At 42.4% G+C, this 18162-nt stretch overlaps 2 protein-coding genes across 2 annotated transcripts; one reads left to right on the forward strand and one right to left on the reverse strand.

The window, feature by feature from the left end:
* Positions 1-467: 467 nt before the first annotated feature.
* On the reverse strand, positions 468-17937 carry czib (CXXC motif containing zinc binding protein). Its single transcript, XM_028019615.1, has 8 exons — positions 17721-17937; positions 17545-17628; positions 2703-2759; positions 2537-2618; positions 2422-2453; positions 1565-1642; positions 788-853; positions 468-627 (listed from the first exon to the last, which is right to left on the reverse strand). The coding sequence occupies exons 1-8, from the start codon at positions 17724-17726 to the stop codon at positions 550-552; spliced, it is 483 nt and encodes a 160-aa protein (XP_027875416.1). The 5' UTR covers positions 17727-17937; the 3' UTR covers positions 468-549.
* LOC114145914 (glycine-rich cell wall structural protein-like) lies at positions 2747-5552 on the forward strand. The gene is made up of 2 exons (XM_028019595.1): positions 2747-2857; positions 3580-5552. Exon 2 carries the CDS (start codon positions 4384-4386, stop codon positions 5491-5493), a length of 1110 nt encoding a protein of 369 aa, XP_027875396.1. The 5' UTR covers positions 2747-2857; positions 3580-4383; the 3' UTR covers positions 5494-5552.
* Positions 17938-18162: the final 225 nt, after the last annotated feature.

Consider the following 18162-nt stretch of genomic DNA (forward strand, 5'->3'; position numbering starts at 1 on the left):
AAGCCACATTTAATAAATTACAATATGCTTGTAATTTTATTTACTTATATATTTGAGGCCTTGATAATTTAATTATGGCGTACAGCCCTCCATATTACCCATAAGGTGTGCTTTAAATTATGTGTATATGCAATGCAAGCAGAGATGATAATTATTTCTTTTAGATATAAACAATAAGTCTCTCAACAAAAAGACCTGACAGGTGGGTAAGACCTCTTCCACTGTGATATGTGATAAACCAAAAATGTTACCTAAAGCAGCTTAATTTAGCTTTAAGAATTGTAAGTTCACCTTTTGAAAAAACAATCACTTTTTAAATCAATCAACCTTCACCTGACCAGAAAGCCAGTTATCAGACCTGGTGGGAAAAAAATATGAAAAACTAAAGTTGTAATATATTTATAATCAATTACTTTTGGAAAAAAAATGTTTTTAAAGTGAACTACGATGAAGAAAAAAACCCCATCTGAAGTCATCATCGTCACTTTTATTAAAACAATGCACAAGGTTCTTGTCTATTGAGCATAATCCAAGAAACGTGAACGAACGTCAACACTTGATGAATCGATGCGTGACCTCATAGATTCCCACAGACTCCTTGGCTTTGTCGTCGTAGTCGTTCCAGTCCTAAAATGTGCAACACGAGGACATTGTTTTTCTTTTTAAATAAGGTAAAATAGACATATCAAGAAAGAAAAGTAACACTCTCGGGAGCAGTCGGAAACAGATAGTGGATTAATAATCTAACAAAATAACTTTTGGGACAAGGTGGCCACAATGTTCTTACCTTTTCTAGCAGGTTGACTTCAGGAAACGGCGTTCCAGTCTCTGCTCCCTCTGCAGCAAAACCGGCCTGCGGAAGGAGAGGTGGTGCTATAGTCAATTCAATTCAAACTTTATTAATAGAGAGTAACCTTGTCCACAGTAGAGATAAAAAAAATAAAATAAAAAAAATAGAAAAAACTGTTTGTGATGTAGATCAGAAGAAGAGGGAAAATACTTCAGGTAAATCCTAAAATCGGAGTCACAAAGTGCAAGTCTTTGTTTTTGTAGAATCTTTGATTTAATAGCTCTAAAAGTCAAAGTGTGCTAATCCTAAATTTTCAAATGTAAATAAAAACTGATAAGAAATACAACTATAAAGTGAAAAAATATGTATAAAATATATATATATTTTGTAATTTATGTACTTCAGTCAAGTACATAAACCTGTTTGAAGTCAACAGCTTCAAACTTCACAAAACAACTTAAAGTTAATTTTAACTGCTTGCTAACATCTTGCAGCCAGATACCACAAGAGTAAATACTCTGTAGGTCAGCCCACCGGGGAACCAACACACTAAAGGTGGTTTTAATGTTATGCCCGAGTGATGCACAACATTTGTACAAAAAAAAATCCAGTGAATCAGTACAAAATTATTACAGTAGATGTAATAGATCTATTATTACATCCTACTAATTGAATTAAATATAGTCTAGGAGTTTTACAGAGAGAGTTTTACAGAACTCTGAAGTTTTTTATGAATCTGCCTGATCAGGAATAAAAAGACGGAAAGATTCTCACCTGCGGTTGGAAGTCAACCGGCTCCAGGCCGCGACACTCGAACTGCACCATCGTCTTGAATTTCTCGTTGTCCGACGCCTTCGTTCCAGAGAACACACACCGGCGTGAGAATGAAAAACAGACACAGTCACACACTCTGTTCATTATAAAGGAGATGGATTTAAAAGGAAAACTGAAAAAAAAAAACTATATAATCCAAAAAGAAAATAATGAAGTTTCTGGAAATATATATATAAATATAGTTTTATAAAATTATCCTATGAACATACAGGAGGAGAGGCGTGTGTACATTCTCAAAACTATTGACACAGGTTCTGAGAGCAGCTAACGGTTATTTGATTTGATATTTGATTATTCTGACGATTAATCGGAAAACAAAATCGCCACATTCTGCTGATTTTTCATTCAGCCGCCTATGCCTTTTTAATACAATATCAGAAATACACAAAAGAAACAATTTCATTCCTTTTTTGAATAAGAAAGTAAACATTTTATTGCCTAAAATGAAACGACAGCGTTCCTTTAGTGAACGCTTGATCAGTTGTCGCAAACGATGCACAAATGATTGCGTCATTAAATTTGTTGTTTTTTATACAGTTTTGTCTTAATTACTGCTCTGGGTGTGTTGTTCTTTCAGAAAATGGCCTTTTTAAGTGTCCGTGTATTTGATGTGTAACGATTCATCAGTTACTAAATTCATTGACAGTTATTTCAATAACCAATTAATCACGATTAATCCAATTAATTGTTTCCATCCTTTAAAAAAAAAAATTAAAATAAAAACATAACACAGTATGCTGGGAAAACTGAGTCGTGGTAGGCCATGTTTAACACCTGGCACCAGACGGTCTACTTACGTTATAAGGGGTGATGGTGTCTCTCAGGATATCTGCAATGGAGGAAATTGGCCTCCGATTAGTTCAAACATCTCAAACGGGCAGCTGACACATTTAATGACAGACTCATGCGCACCTATTGAATTCTCCCTCGCACAAAGTTTGCATTTCTGGACCATGCTGGCGCTCCCCCGGCCTCCTTTCAGCGGAACGCTCTCCTGTCGACACAAAGACCGGGCGAATGTTGACATACGGGACGGCAAATTTGTTTTTTTTTTTTTAAATGACGTTTTTCTACTTACCATTAGAGTCACGTACTGCCATTTATCCGGGACCTCCCCACAGTTTCCACACTTCAGCTGAAGGCGGGAGGAGAAAACGACGAGTGAGTAGAGAGACAGAGAACGACAGAACATGAAGTGGCTCTGGTGGTCTAAGTCCTGGCCTTAACTCCACGGTGCGTTCAAGTCACAAAGGTTTCCTATGTATTTTTAGTTTTTGTCAATTTCATTGTTTTTTTTACTGTTTCAAATTGGTTTTAATACAAGATCATGTTTTAAATGTAGTTTTTTAAAAGGGTGCACAGAAAATGGATGGATGGATGGAATACATTTACCTAATCACAACCAAGATATGCTACAACATTATAAAGTTGGAAATTTGTCAGTAAAAAAATCTCTAAATTTTACTCTCATTTTAAAGTCACACTTTTGCAACAAAAGGATGTACATTCCCTACGTTTACCACCTCTACCCTAGAGGAGTCCTGACTTAATTATTTTAGGAAATTTTCTAATAACTATAAGTATTATTTTTCTAAAACGTTGTCACGTTGCTATGTAACACAACATCTTTTTTAATATTGCAAATATATGTCCTTAACAACAGTGGTCTCCAACCTTTTCATTGCCGCGGACCGGCTAAGACTTAGCAATTTTGCTGCCGCGGCCCGAGATGGGAGGGAGCAGGGCCGTGCAGAGACCTATGGAGGGGCAGGGGCTCAAATTTAAAAAAGGGGCACATTGAACAAGACTATTGTCCTCAGAGGAGATTTCTAATGCAAAGGAGATTTGCGTGATGCACATCATGAATTCAACATGACTAGATGATTCAGCTGTTATTAGTTTCACAGTGGAGAAGGAATTTGTGCAAATAACTTTTTGCCTCATATCTTATTCAGTTCTCTGTGATTCATTTATGAAGAACAAATTCAGAAACCATCTAAGATGATGTGGAGACTGGTACCCATCTTACCGATTGGTGAGTTGCTCATTTCATCCATAACATTTCTATATTTTTGGAGATAAAATGTTTAAAAAAAGCATTTGTACAACAGGACAGAGGAAATATATAAATGACACAGCTAAGCAGTGAAAACCAGAGAAGTCAGCCAGCCAATGTTTTCCTGATGAACAGAGCAAGTAATTAAGGCAAGACATGATAAGTTGAAGAGGATCCTCCTCACTCCCAGTTCAAAATAGATCAAGCAGATGGTTTAGAGCCAGTTTCTAAATGTGACTGATGTTTGTCTAACTTCTGGGAAAATACTTACTGTCTATAAAACCAATCAAAAACACTTGTATTAATTTATTTGTTTACGAGTATTCTCATAGGTAAAGTTACACGTACGTACGAGTTGAAAAACAGGACAAATACAAAACTTACATTTATGCACATTTACTGACTTCAATTCACAAATTTAGATGTCTACGCATGCATTTTTAATTGACAGTAGTTTTATCTCATATATAACTCCTTGTGTTTCCATAGCAACTAAAACAAACAAGAACCTGACACAGGTCGTGTGACATCATCATGTCATCGGTGTTCTCATCGATGATGTCATAAAGGTTCAAGCGATTATTATTATCATTTGGAATCCAAGAATTCTCAGTTTGCTTTTCAACGCCGTTGGAGGTACAACACTTTGATAGAGAGACGATTTCGGACAGTGATTTTAGAAACCATTTCAACTACAGTCAAGATGATTTTAACCATCGGTTGGGGCCTTGGGTATCTTGTTACGAAGGGAGTAGAAAAGTTGCTGGGATATCGGATTAATGATGAAGACATTTCAGCAGAGAGATCAACTGACGAAAGTTCAGAACACTTTGATTTTGACATTGTCTCTGAAGACGATGTAAAACACAGTGTTGTTTCAAAGGAGAGCTCATATGAAGATGAACGATACAAATACTTCGGATTTGAAGATTTCTTTGAAGAATGCGTAAAACACAAGAATGTTTATGCAGAGAGCTCATCTGAAGATGGAAGATTTGAGTACTCTGATTCTGACATTGTCTCCGAAGACGATGAAAAACACACTGATGTTTCTTCAGAAAGCTCATCTGAAGATGAAAGATTTGAGCAGCACCCAGCAGGGTGGGCGGAGACACAGGAAGGAGCCGAATGTGGGTCCGCCAGGCAACGTCGGCGCAGGGACCGGGCCACAGGAGGCGGCGACAAGGAGTCTCTGGGAGCATCTGGAGGAGCACTAGGGGGCGACAAGGAGACGCTAGGGAGCTTGGAGGGGACGCTAGGGAGCTCGGAGGGAAAGCTAGGGAGCTCGGAGGGAAAGCTAGGGAGCTCGGAGGGAAAGCTAGGGAGCTTGGAGTGGACGCTAGGGAGCTCGGAGGGAAAGCTAGGGAGCTTGGAGGGGACGCTAGGGAGCTCGGAGGGAAAGCTAGGGAGCTTGGAGTGGACGCTAGGGAGCTCGGAGGGAAAGCTAGGGAGCTTGGAGTGGACGCTAGGGAGCTCGGAGGGAAAGCCGGGGAGCTTGGAGGGGACGCTAGGAAACTCGGAGGGAACGCTAGGGAGCTCGGAGGGAAAGCTAGGGAGCTTGGAGTGGACGCTAGGAAACTCGGAGGAACTAGGAAGCTCTTTAGGGGCCAAGAACCCACTAACTGGGCGGTGGCTGGCGACCACCTGGAAACCCATCATCATGGGGACCAGAGCGAAGGCGATAGTGTGCTCTCTTCGCCGAGGGGCTGGAGCAGGCTTAGGAGCGACGGCTGATGGGGGCGTGGGAGCGGCAGCCACAGCGGTGACGACCGGAGGTGTGGAGGACGCAGGGGCTGGAGGTTCTATTTGCTGAACTATGATTTCTAGTTGAGTTATGTTTTTTCGTAGTTAAATTTCGTAGTTCCGTCTCGTATCAAAAGTCTTTTCTTTTTTTTATCGCTTAAAATGAGTCCACAAACTATCACGACTGCTTCTACATTATCATGTTCAGAAGGGGCTTCATTTACCTTTATCAAAAGGAAAGGAAGTAGGCAAAGACCGGGTAAAAAGATCTAATGCGACGGTTTCTCCAGCCCCTCCTCTCGAAAGCGATTAAGGTGCTTTTGGAGAGGAGCTAGAAATTTCTAATTTGGTTGAAGAAAATATCCCTGATGAGATAATAACCGAGCATTTTGAAGCTGGAGACGTTTCAGTAACTGGGACAGAACATGTGTTGTTGAGTTCAGTTACTTAAACATTCATGACAAGAGACACAAAATTTTCTGGGATCAAAGGGTAAAAAGATTAAGACAGGTTTCCTGTTTGCAGGTTTCTCTCCGGGCGCTCCGGCTTCCTGCCACAGTCTAACATCATGACTGTTTGGTTAATTGGCCTCTAAATTCTCCTTAGATGTTAATAAAACATTAATTTTGTGAATAAAACTGTTGGACAGTGGCTCAGTTGGGAGCACTGTTGCCTTGCAGCATCAAAGTCCTGGGTTTGAATCCCCTCTCTCATAACCCACTTTCCTGTCTACTCCTATTAAATAAAGGCCACTAGAGCCTTTATTTCCCAAAAAGGCTCTGAAATAATAAATGTATTTCTGACATTTAATTACAAAATGTCAGAAATAGATTTTGTAATTACATTTCATGAATAAAATATCAAAAAGAAATTTGCAGGTTTCTCTCCGGGTGCTCCGGCTTCCTGCTACACTTTAAATTCATGATTGTAAACACATTATTTCATCCATAACATTTCTATATTTTTGGAGATAAAATGTTTAAAAAAAGCATTTGTACAACAGGACAGAGGAAATATATAAATGACACAGCTAAGCAGTGAAAACCAGAGAAGTCAGCCAGCCAATGTTTTCCTGATGAACAGAGCAAGTAATTAAGGCAAGACATGATAAGTTGAAGAGGATCCTCCTCACTCCCAGTTCAAAATAGATCAAGCAGATGGTTTAGAGCCAGTTTCTAAATGTGACTGATGTGTGTCTAACTTCTGGAAAAATACTTACTCTCTATAAAACCAATCAAAAACACTTGTATTAATTTATTTGTTTACGAGTATTCTCATAGGTAAAGTTACACGTACGTACGAGTTGAAAAACAGGACAAATACAAAACTTACATTTATGCACATTTACTGACTTAAATTCACAAATTTAGATGTCTACGCATGCATTTTTAATTGACAGTAGTTTTATCTTATATATAACTCCTTGTGTTTCCATAGCAACTAAAACAAACAAGAACCTGACACAGGTCGTGTGACATCATCATGTCATCGGTGTTCTCATCGATGATGTCATAAAGGTTCAAGCGAATATTATTATCATTTGGAATCCAAGAATTCTCAGTTTGCTTTTCAACGCCGTTGGAGGTACAACACTTTGATAGAGAGACGATTTCGGACAGTGATTTTAGAAACCATTTCAACTACAGTCAAGATGATTTTAACCATCGGTTGGGGCCTTGGGTATCTTGTTACGAAGGGAGTAGAAAAGTTGCTGGGATATCAGATTAAAGATGAAGACCTTTCAGCAGAGAGATCAACTGATGAAAGTTCAGAACACTTTGATTTTGACGTCGTCGCTGAAGACGATATAAAACACAAGGATGTTTCAAAGGAGAGCTCATATGAAGATGAACGATACAAATACTTCGGATTTGAAGATTTCTTTGAAGAATGCGTAAAACACAAGAATGTTTATGCAGAGAGCTCATCTGAAGATGGAAGATTTGAGTACTATGATTCTGACATTGTCTCCGAAGACGATGAAAAACACACTGATGTTTCTTCAGAAAGCTCATCTGAAGATGAAAGATTTGAGCAGCACCCAGCAGGGTGGGCGGAGACACAGGAAGGAGCCGAATGTGGGTCCGACGGGCAACGTCGGCGCAGGGACCGGGCCACAGGAGGCGGCGACAAGGAGTCTCTGGGAGCATCTGGAGGAGCACTAGGGGGCGACAAGGAGACGCTAGGGAGCTTGGAGGGGACGCTAGGGAGCTCGGAGGGAAAGCTAGGGAGCTCGGAGGGAAAGCTAGGGAGCTCGGAGGGAAAGCTAGGGAGCTCGGAGGGAAAGCTAGGGAGCTCGGAGGGAAAGCTAGGGAGCTTGGAGTGGACGCTAGGGAGCTCGGAGGGAAAGCTAGGGAGCTTGGAGGGGACGCTAGGGAGCTCGGAGGGAAAGCTAGGGAGCTTGGAGTGGACGCTAGGGAGCTCGGAGGGAAAGCTAGGGAGCTTGGAGTGGACGCTAGGGAGCTCGGAGGGAAAGCCGGGGAGCTTGGAGGGGACGCTAGGAAACTCGGAGGGAACGCTAGGGAGCTCGGAGGGAAAGCTAGGGAGCTTGGAGTGGACGCTAGGGAGCTCGGAGGGAAAGCCAGGGAGCTTGGAGGGGACGCTAGGAAACTCGGAGGAACTAGGAAGCTCTTTAGGGGCCAAGAACCCACTAACTGGGCGGTGGCTGGCGACCACCTGGAAACCCATCATCATGGGGACCAGAGCGAAGGCGATAGTGTGCTCTCTTCGCCGAGGGGCTGGAGCAGGCTTAGGAGCGACGGCTGATGGGGGCGTGGGAGCGGCAGCCACAGCGGTGACGACTGGAGGTGTGGAGGACGCAGGGGCTGGAGGTTCTATTTGCTGAACTATGATTTCTAGTTGAGTTATGTTTTTTCGTAGTTAAATTTCGTAGTTCCGTCTCGTATCAAAAGTCTTTTCTTTTTTTTATCGCTTAAAATGAGTCCACAAACTATCACGACTGCTTCTACATTATCATGTTCAGAAGGGGCTTCATTTACCTTTATCAAAAGGAAAGGAAGTAGGCAAAGACCGGGTAAAAAGATCTAATGCGACGGTTTCTCCAGCCCCTCCTCTCGAAAGCGATTAAGGTGCTTTTGGAGAGGAGCTAGAAATTTCTAATTTGGTTGAAGAAAATATCCCTGATGAGATAATAACCGAGCATTTTGAAGCTGGAGACGTTTCAGTAACTGGGACAGAACATGTGTTGTTGAGTTCAGTTACTTAAACATTCATGACAAGAGACACAAAATTTTCTGGGATCAAAGGGTAAAAAGATTAAGACAGGTTTCCTGTTTGCAGGTTTCTCTCCGGGCGCTCCGGCTTCCTGCCACAGTCTAACATCATGACTGTTTGGTTAATTGGCCTCTAAATTCTCCTTAGATGTTAATAAAACATTAATTTTGTGAATAAAACTGTTGGACAGTGGCTCAGTTGGGAGCACTGTTGCCTTGCAGCATCAAAGTCCTGGGTTTGAATCCCCTCTCTCATAACCCACTTTCCTGTCTACTCCTATTAAATAAAGGCCACTAGAGCCTTTATTTCCCAAAAAGGCTCTGAAATAATAAATGTATTTCTGACATTTAATTACAAAATGTCAGAAATAGATTTTGTAATTACATTTCATGAATAAAATATCAAAAAGAAATTTGCAGGTTTCTCTCCGGGTGCTCCGGCTTCCTGCTACACTTTAAATTCATGATTGTAAACACATTATTTCATCCATAACATTTCTATATTTTTGGAGATAAAATGTTTAAAAAAAGCATTTGTACAACAGGACAGAGGAAATATATAAATGACACAGCTAAGCAGTGAAAACCAGAGAAGTCAGCCAGCCAATGTTTTCCTGATGAACAGAGCAAGTAATTAAGGCAAGACATGATAAGTTGAAGAGGATCCTCCTCACTCCCAGTTCAAAATAGATCAAGCAGATGGTTTAGAGCCAGTTTCTAAATGTGACTGATGTTTGTCTAACTTCTGGAAAAATACTTACTCTCTATAAAACCAATCAAAAACACTTGTATTAATTTATTTGTTTACGAGTATTCTCATAGGTAAAGTTACACGTACGTATGACTTGAAAAACAGGACAAATACAAAACTTACATTTATGCACATTTACTGACTTAAATTCACAAATTTAGATGTCTACGCATGCATTTTTAATTGACAGTAGTTTTATCTCATACATAACTCCTTGTGTTTCCATAGCAACTAAAACAAACAAGAACCTGACACAGGTCGTGTGACATCATCATCATGACATCATCATGTCATCGGTGTTCTCATCGATGATGTCATATCATTTGGAATCCAAGAATTCTCAGTTTGCTTTTCAACGCCGTTGGAGGTACAACACTTTGATAGAGAGACGATTTCGGACAGTGATTTTAGAAACCATTTCAACCTCAGTCACAATGATTTTAACTATCGGTTGGGGCCTTGGGTATCTTGTCACGAAGGGAGTAGAAAAGTTGCTGGGATATCGGATAAAAGATGAAGACGTTTCAGCAGAGAGCTCAACTGACGAAAGTTCGAAACACTTTGATTTTGACGTCGTCGCCGAAGACGATATAAAACACAGTGGTGTTTCAAAGGAGAGCTCATCTGAAGATGAACGATACAAGTACTTTGGATTTGAAGATTTCTTTGAAGAATGTGTAAAACACAAGGATGTTTCTGCAGAGAGCTCATCTGAAGATGAACGATTTGAGTCCTCTGGTTTTGACATTGTCTCCGAAGACGATGTAAAAGATGATGGAATTTCAGGAGAATTCGAAGAGGATAAGACAGGGAAGTACTTGGGTTTTGACATTTTTTCTGAAGATCAGAAGGACATCGATGCTTCCTCTAAAGTCGAGGAAGTTACCATCAATACATGTTTGACAGTAAAGACATCTGGACAAACTGCTGCTTTGGAAAGCATCTGTCTTCCTGATTACAAAATGGAGCTGGAATTTGAAACCTTCTCTGGGGACACAGAAATTAAAAAATACACAGACCATTTTGAGAACCTGGACACTAAAGATACAGTTGATTCACCAAAGGAAGTTGACGCTGGAAGCAGAAATGATGCTGATGATGTTGTGCCACGTTTTGATGAAGTGTCTGAGCTTTCTTCATCAGAAGAATGGTCTTCAGATGAAGAAAGCTCTGAAGATGATACTGAATTTGACACTGACCATAACGACACCATTTATGCTAAGAACATTGATGCTTCCTCCAAGGATGAGGAAGTTCCTTCTGGAAGCCCAAATGCTGAGGATATGTGGACAGATTTTGGAGAAGTATATAAGTTTTCTTCATCAGAGGAATCGTCTTCTGAAGAAGAAAACTCAGAAGACGGAAATGAGAATGACACCAATGATTTCGATGCCATGGATGTAAATATTTACCCAGCCATGTATTTTTGCAAATTCTCCAACTCCTTTTTTAACTGTTGGATGAATGCCACAACGCAAAGCATCATTAACTTGACTGTTGTCAGAAGGTTTGTGGCTCAGCATCCTGAGGAGATTTCTGAACTTTTTTCAGCGACACCATTGTTTGCGAGATGCTTCTTCACAGCAATGTGCCATCCAGGAAGAGACTTTCCTGCACATGAAGTGTTTGCTGTTCAGAATGAACTAATTGATATTCTGAAAATTAAGGATGTGAAACATCAGGACAGGCCAGGAGTCCTGTTGTTTTACATGTTGCACTATCTGGCGGAGTGTGGCATCTACACAAACACTAAAATATATATAACTGACTACTGTGAACATTGTCAGAAGTGTTCACGAATTATTCGTGACCTTGGTCCTGTCGTTCCTCTGCCAAAGGAACAAGTAAATGACACTACATCAACTCTTCTGGAGGATTATTGGAGTCTAATTTTAGAAAGTTGCGACACCTGCAAGTCCAACAAAAAGAGGCATTGCTTTTTTAATTACACTGATGTGATGACCCTGATACTGCCATGGCCAGACAGTCCAGATGATATCAGACATCCTGTGATACCTGACCCAGCCCTGGAAGTTCCTGTAAAAAATGGAACTCAGTTATATCATCTGTCCTCCGTCATTTGCTGGAGACATTCAACTGCTTCTGACACCAGCAGCTTTTACACATATCTGATGTGTGGAGAACTGGTGTTTAAGGCGGAGGATGAGCGGGTATCACTGGAAACGATCGACTGTGCAGCTGACGTTTGCAGGAATGGGTACGTCTACATCTATGAAAAAGCCACAGAAGGACATAATGTATACAGTGTAGGGTTCAAAGTCTGAAAAACAAAACAAAACAAGGGTGGGTGGAGGGGCGCAGGACGGGGGGCCAGAGTCCAAATAACAACAAAAAACAACCCAACAGCGTGGGCGGAGACACAGGAAGGAGCCAAGAGTCCAAAAACAACAGAAAACAACCCATCGGGGTTGGCGGAGGCACAGGAGATGAAACCCGCGGGGAAAGTCCGGCGGGCGTCCGTCGCGTGGGAGGTCCGGCAGGCGTCCGCGGCACTGGAGGAGGTCTGGAGGACATCCGCGGCACTGGAGGCGGAACCAGGAGGTGCGGCGTAAAGACAGAAACAGCACGATGACACCAAATGAGACGAGGACCTGACAAGGGTGGGTGGAGGGGCGCAGGACGGGGGGCCAGAGTCCAAATAACAACAAAAAACAACCCAGTAGGGTGGGCGGAGGCACAGGAAGGAGCCAAATGTGGGTCCGGCGGGCAACGTCGGTGCTGGGGCCGGGCCCCTGGAGGCTGGTCCGGAGGTCGACGTCGGCACAGAGGCCAGGCTGTGGGAGGCGGGTCCGCCAGGCGACGTCGGCGCAGGGACCGGGCCACAGGAGGCGGCGACAAGGAGTCTCTGGGAGAATCTGGAGGAGCACTAGGAGGCTGGTTCTCGGGAGGAGCCCTAGGGGGCGACGAGGAAACATTGGGAACACTAGGGAGCTCGGAGGAGACGCTAGGGAGCTCGGCGGGAACGCTAGGGAGCTTGGAGGGGACGCTAGGAAACTCGGAGGAACTAGGAAGCTCTGAAGGGGCCGAGAACCCACTAACTGGGCCTGAAGGCTCACTTACGGGGACAGGCCATGCCATCAGCCGCGCCCCCTGTCGGCCCGGTGTCAGGCGGCCGCCTGGCTTAAGGAGGCTGTATCCTAATCTTGCTCCAATAAGTGCACCCATGAGCTCCAAGCGAGGTAATGTCATTTTCTTTAATGGTGCTACTCGTGACTTGGAGGCCACAAAACTGGTAATAGTCTCTCCTAGGTTGTTTTGTCCTTGAAGATATGCCACAGCACCGTAAGCCTTTTCACTTGCATCACAGTAGACATGCAACTTTACAGTGTGTGATTCTTTGTTGATCTCAGTGTGGTACCACCTGGGAATAGACACCAGGTGTAACAGTGGTAACTCCACACACCACTGCTCCCACTTCTTTTCTAAGTCAGTAGGTAATGGTTCATCCCAACTCAGTCCCTTTTCCCACATCTCTTGGAAAAGGCACTTTACTCGGACTGTAAAAGGAGTAAGAAACCCAATAGGGTCGAATATACGGGCTGATGTTCTTAGTACACTTCTTTTTGTATTTTCTCTGTCTTTCAAAATGTCCATTAACCCCCTTTGATCAAACACAAAACCATCGTGTTCCGGTCTCCAAACTAGTCCAAGTACTTTAAGCACATTTCCACTGGACTCTGTATCACCAGTGAGCTCTACTCCATTCTCTTTCCACATGGCTTTCAGATCAGGTGAGTTGGTAACCCATTTGCAGAGGTTCATGCTTGCCTGAGAGAGAATGTACTTTGCTGCAGTTGTCATGTGAAGAGCATCCTGCACAGTAGGTCAGCTTGAAATAAAGTCATCTACATACATAGAGTCTCTGAGAGCCTGTACTGCCCTTGGCTGTTTTCTTTCAAATTGTTTGAGATGTTTTCTGATGGTGGCAGCAAGCAAGAATGGGCTGGGAGTTACTCCAAAAAGAATTCTTTTCATCCTCAGGACACGCACCTCATTTTTCCAGTCCTCAGCTAAAGGTCTGTGCATTCACAAGAACCTGACAGCATCTCTGTCCTTTTCTGCTAGTGAGATTTGAAGAAAAGCCTTAGTTATATCAGCAGCAAATGCTATCTTGTGCAATCTGAACTTTATGAGCGCATCTAGCAGGTTTGGGTTCAGGTTAGGTCCAGTGTACAGACAGTCGTTGAGGGATGGACTGTTTGCCTCATGTGAGGATGCATCAAATACCACTCTAAGTTTGGTTGTGGCCTTTTCTTCTCTTATTACAGCATGATGGGGCATATAATATTTCACAGTCTGTTGATCCATTTCTGGTTTTCCATCTGCAACCTCCTCACAGATACCATTTTGAAGATAGTCTTCTATTACATCGTTGTATCTGGCAAATAAATTTACATCAGTCTTCAGCTTTCTTGTTAGATTCTCAAAGCGTTTCTTCGCTACCCTGAAGTTGTCTGGAAGCTGGTCTTTGTCACATTGCCAGGGTAACTCAACTTTGTACCTTCCGTCTTCAAATGTTGTTGTTTGTTCAAAACGTTGCATAATTTCTGAGTCCTCTGGGCTTTCTGACTGTTTATTTACAATACCCAGGGACTCCACCTCCCAGAATGCATGCAGCTGCTTAGACAGCTGGGTGTCTTCGTTCAAACTAATGTGCATACACGTGGTGTCTGTAACACTGGAGGTAGTCACTGGTCCCTGTAAAGCCCATCCAAAAAGGGTTTCAACTGCCACTAATGAATCTGTAACCCTTTGGACCTTTCCAGTAACAGCCTGCCAGTAGTAATCTGCTCCAATTAACATCTGCAACTCTTGTTCATTAGCACCCTCTAGAGGAAAGTCTCCAAGCTGCAGTCCTCTTTTCTTAATCTCTGCTTGAATGGGCTCAGTTGGTACCTTTATTACAGCAGTGCACACCTCAGGGGCCCCTACAGCATCTATTTCGATTTTCCGTTCAGTGTTCCACACATTTTCAAGTTGAACTCTCACTATGTTGCGTTTCTTTACTACAGGACTGGTGGAACCAAAAACATGGAGGTTTAGTGTCTCTTGCCTCACAACTGGCAGTCCTAGGGCTCGGACAATGTCTCTGTGAACAAAACTACGCTGGCTACCTCCATCTAACAGACAGCGAGATATTTTTCTCTCCTTTGGTCCTACAGCCCATGCCTTAACCGTTTGGAGCAATACTGTGTTCTGAGTATTTGTCTTCACTTTGACTGAGCTGGTCAACGAAGACAACACAGCCTCTGCATTTCCACTATTGCTGGTACTGTCGACTTCTGGTTTAGCTTCAGATTGTTCACAAACTGACAAGTGGTGTTTTCGATTGCACTGTCTGCACAAAATCTTCACTCTGCAGTATTTCGCAATATGTTTCGGGCCCAGGCAGACAAAACACCGTCCAAGCCTTTTCAGTTCAAGCCTTTGCGTGCACTTACTGTAAAACCAGGACAGTTCTCTGGTTTATGGTCATCACCGTCACAAAACACACAGGTTTGTGGCACAACTCTGGCTGTGTGCAAAGCAGTCGCTGATGGGATGCTCCACTTTCTGGGTTGATCACAGGCATAGGATGGCTTACCCACATGCTTGTGTAGTGTGCTCGGGCTCTTCAATGTGTGGCCTGGTCTGGTCAGCAGAAGCGCCCGTTCTCTGCTTTGCACTTCATTTTGCAGAAACTGAATCAATTCTGGGACTTTCCATTCGTTAGTTGAGTTTTGTTGCCGTGTATAAGCAAGTGCTATGTCTTCTGGAATAAGCTGTAGCAACACTGGACATAGGAGACAGCCGTAAGTATCACTTTGCACTCCAAGAGACTCCAAGCTGCGTATCTGGATCTCGCATTCATCATAAATGTGCCTCAAAGCTGCAACATCAGATGATCTTCTCACAGGTGTCAAGTTCAGCAATTTAGACATATGAGCACTTATCACAATATCCTTCCTTCCAAAACGATTCTGGAGTAACTCTATTGCAGCATCATAGTTGACATCTGTCATTGTCAGTCCTGCAATAGTCCGAGCAGCTGCTCCAGTTAGGTAAGATCTCAGGTAAGTGAACTTGTCTGTCTTACATAGTCCATCATTTCTGTGAATGGCTGATTCATACTGTGACCAGAATTCCTGCCATTGGCTTATTTCTCCATCATACTTAATTATCGTTAGTTTGGGCAGTTTAACCGTCTGTTTGGATTGTGATGAAAATGAGCCGTTGTTTACGTCACTCACACGCGCTCTCAGGGTGTCTGTAGCGGTCTCCTGCAATCCAATAACGTTGGTGGTGCGAACCTTCCAAACGAGAATCCGGTCCGTGTAATCCTGTGAGTTCGTTATCTCAGTGTCCAAGTCTTCAATTGACGTTTCATCTTCTATGCTCTTGTCCAAATCCAATAAAATGTCCTCCTTAGAAGATAAAACTGCCAGGAACTCACGCAGTTTATCCATATCTGGACTCTCTTTGCCCACCTCATTCTCTAGTCGAGTTAACAGCTTCGTCGTTGCTGTTCGGATAGTCGACCGTTTCCTCTTTAATCGCTCCAGTCCTTCCGTCATGTTGGCTGCTAAACTGAGCCTTAGCTTCACTTCGTTCAGAAAAATAAAAAAAAAATCCTTATTCCCGGGTTTCGGCACCAAAATGTTACGAAGTAAAGCTTCTTCTCAAACAAGACGGAGGCTCGTATTTCCTTTACTGAACCTTTCTGTTCAGTATTTATTGAAGAGAAAAAGGAACGGCGTCTGCTGATTACGGGCAACAGCAGTTCGTAACCAATGGCAATCAAAAGTCAACAAAGCAAGATAGTGACAAACAGTAACAGGTCCTTAAGCATTCTTCAAAATAAAAGACTTCCTCTATTCAAATAAATCATGTCTTGCACTTAAATATATTTCACTTCACCTTTGTAATTATATACAATCATGTTCAATACAATTAATAATAATCATCATGTAAATTATGCTTAACATATAATTGTAAATCAGTCACTTATCATGCAAATATACCGAACAACATAAGTGTAAAAAAGTCACAACAAGTGGTCCCCAATCTTTTTAGTAACGCGGCCCGGTCAAGACTTCGAAAATTCGCTGCGGACCGGGGGGATGGGGGATGGGTTGCGCGCCGAGACGGAAGTATTTAATTATTTCTTCCGTGGCCCGGTACCAATTGGTCCACGGATCGGTACCGGTCCGCGGCCCGGGGGTTGGGGACCACTGCTTAAGAATACAAATGTGTCCTCGTTTTCTTTAAAAGGCATGACTTTGACATAAAAGAATATCCGAGTTTTTTCTTGCAAATATGTCAAATTAATCCCAAAGTTTCTTTGATTTTCTTGGCAGAAATGTACTTCTCTGTGGACATCAGTTACCAACAACGGCACTAATACTCCTCCATACGTTTCTTACTAGGGACGGTGAGCTTTGGGTTTTTGTTTGCGCGTCTTCAGATGTCTCACTGCCATAATACATAACTTACGTGTGAAGATAATTATTTTCATGCAAGTGTGTAATTTTTTTCCACATAAGATTAACCCAGATGAAGCCAGGTGTATTTGTCAATACGGATTTTACTTGAACTGCCAGATAAGATACAAAAAAAAGTTCTTTTTTCCGCAATATTCTTGATTTTGTCTTTGATCATTATTTAATTGACATTTGCTCTTTTCAGATAGTGATCTTTAATGGGAAGTAAGCAACCCCCCCCTCACCCCCCCCCTACACACACACACACACACACGTTTGATGATTAAGGCTTACAGATTATATAAATCCAAACTGAGGTTCCCGAAATATAGACCGCAACATCAGATCAATTATGAAATATTATATATATATATATATATATATATATATATATATATATTACAGTCATGGGGAATGCTGCTGACATGGCAGAAAAAACCTCAGCGCCCCCCCGGTTGTTTTTAGCATGCCTAGTGCTGTTAGTGATGCAGCTACAGAGCAAACTACATTATACACATGTGTGCAGCTCAAATTAAATTCCTCATTGATCTGAAACTGGATGGGATCAACCAGCAGAGGACACGGAGCAGTTTTCGACAGTGAATTAAAAACAGGGGTATAAATAAAAGCATATAGTAGCATTCTCGCCGTCCTACCTTCAGAAACCAGCGGAAGTCTTCCCCCAGCGGCCTTACATTTGTCACATTTTCCAGGTTGGCTTTAAACTGCAGCCCGAACTTCTGTCATGAAACAGAGAGGAGTTAGAACCGAGACAGAACGAGCCGAACGGGCGCGCTTTGGGTCAGAACCCTGCAGCAGGGGCGACACATACCACCATCTTTGACGCTCCAATGACGTCAACCGTCTTTGAGGCGTTCAGGAATCCTCGAAATTTGTAACTTTTACTACTTAGCACTGGCAGTGGGTCTAGTCATGCGTCAAAGCTAACAGTTTGCTGCTTTGTTCGGGACATACTGAAGCTCGCCCAGTTTTACGTAAAAATACATTTAGGTTTTCCTCCTTTTTAACAAAGACTTCAACCTAAAAAACGCAAACATCGTGGAGCCAATCAACCTAGTTTGAACGAACATGTAAACCCGATTCGAAAAACGTCCGTTTTAAAAACAAACACTTATTTGTGAATTAAAAATGGCAAATTCACCGTTGATTTAAAATGTACCATCTTGACATTATGAATGTACGTTTGCTACTGAACACGTCAACCCCACAACACTCGCGCTCCCTCTAGAGGCCAAAGTGAGCCATTTTGATTT

The sequence above is a fragment of the Xiphophorus couchianus genome, chromosome 6, assembly GCF_001444195.1.
Source record: "Xiphophorus couchianus chromosome 6, X_couchianus-1.0, whole genome shotgun sequence".
Taxonomy (NCBI): Eukaryota; Metazoa; Chordata; class Actinopteri; order Cyprinodontiformes; family Poeciliidae; genus Xiphophorus; species Xiphophorus couchianus.

Bases quoted from the DNA above. Each gene is read 5' to 3' on its own strand.
- czib (XM_028019615.1), bottom strand. The intron at 2,760-17,544 runs GTAGGACGGCGA...TCCCGCCTTCAG, and splicing joins ACTTCCGCTGGTTTCTGAAG to CTGAAGTGTGGAAACTGTGG. The intron at 2,619-2,702 runs GTAAGTAGAAAA...TTGTGTCGACAG, and splicing joins GGCAGTACGTGACTCTAATG to GAGAGCGTTCCGCTGAAAGG.
- LOC114145914 (XM_028019595.1), top strand. From the start codon at position 4,384: ATGATTTTAACCATCGGTTGGGGCCTTGGGTATCTTGTTACGAAGGGA.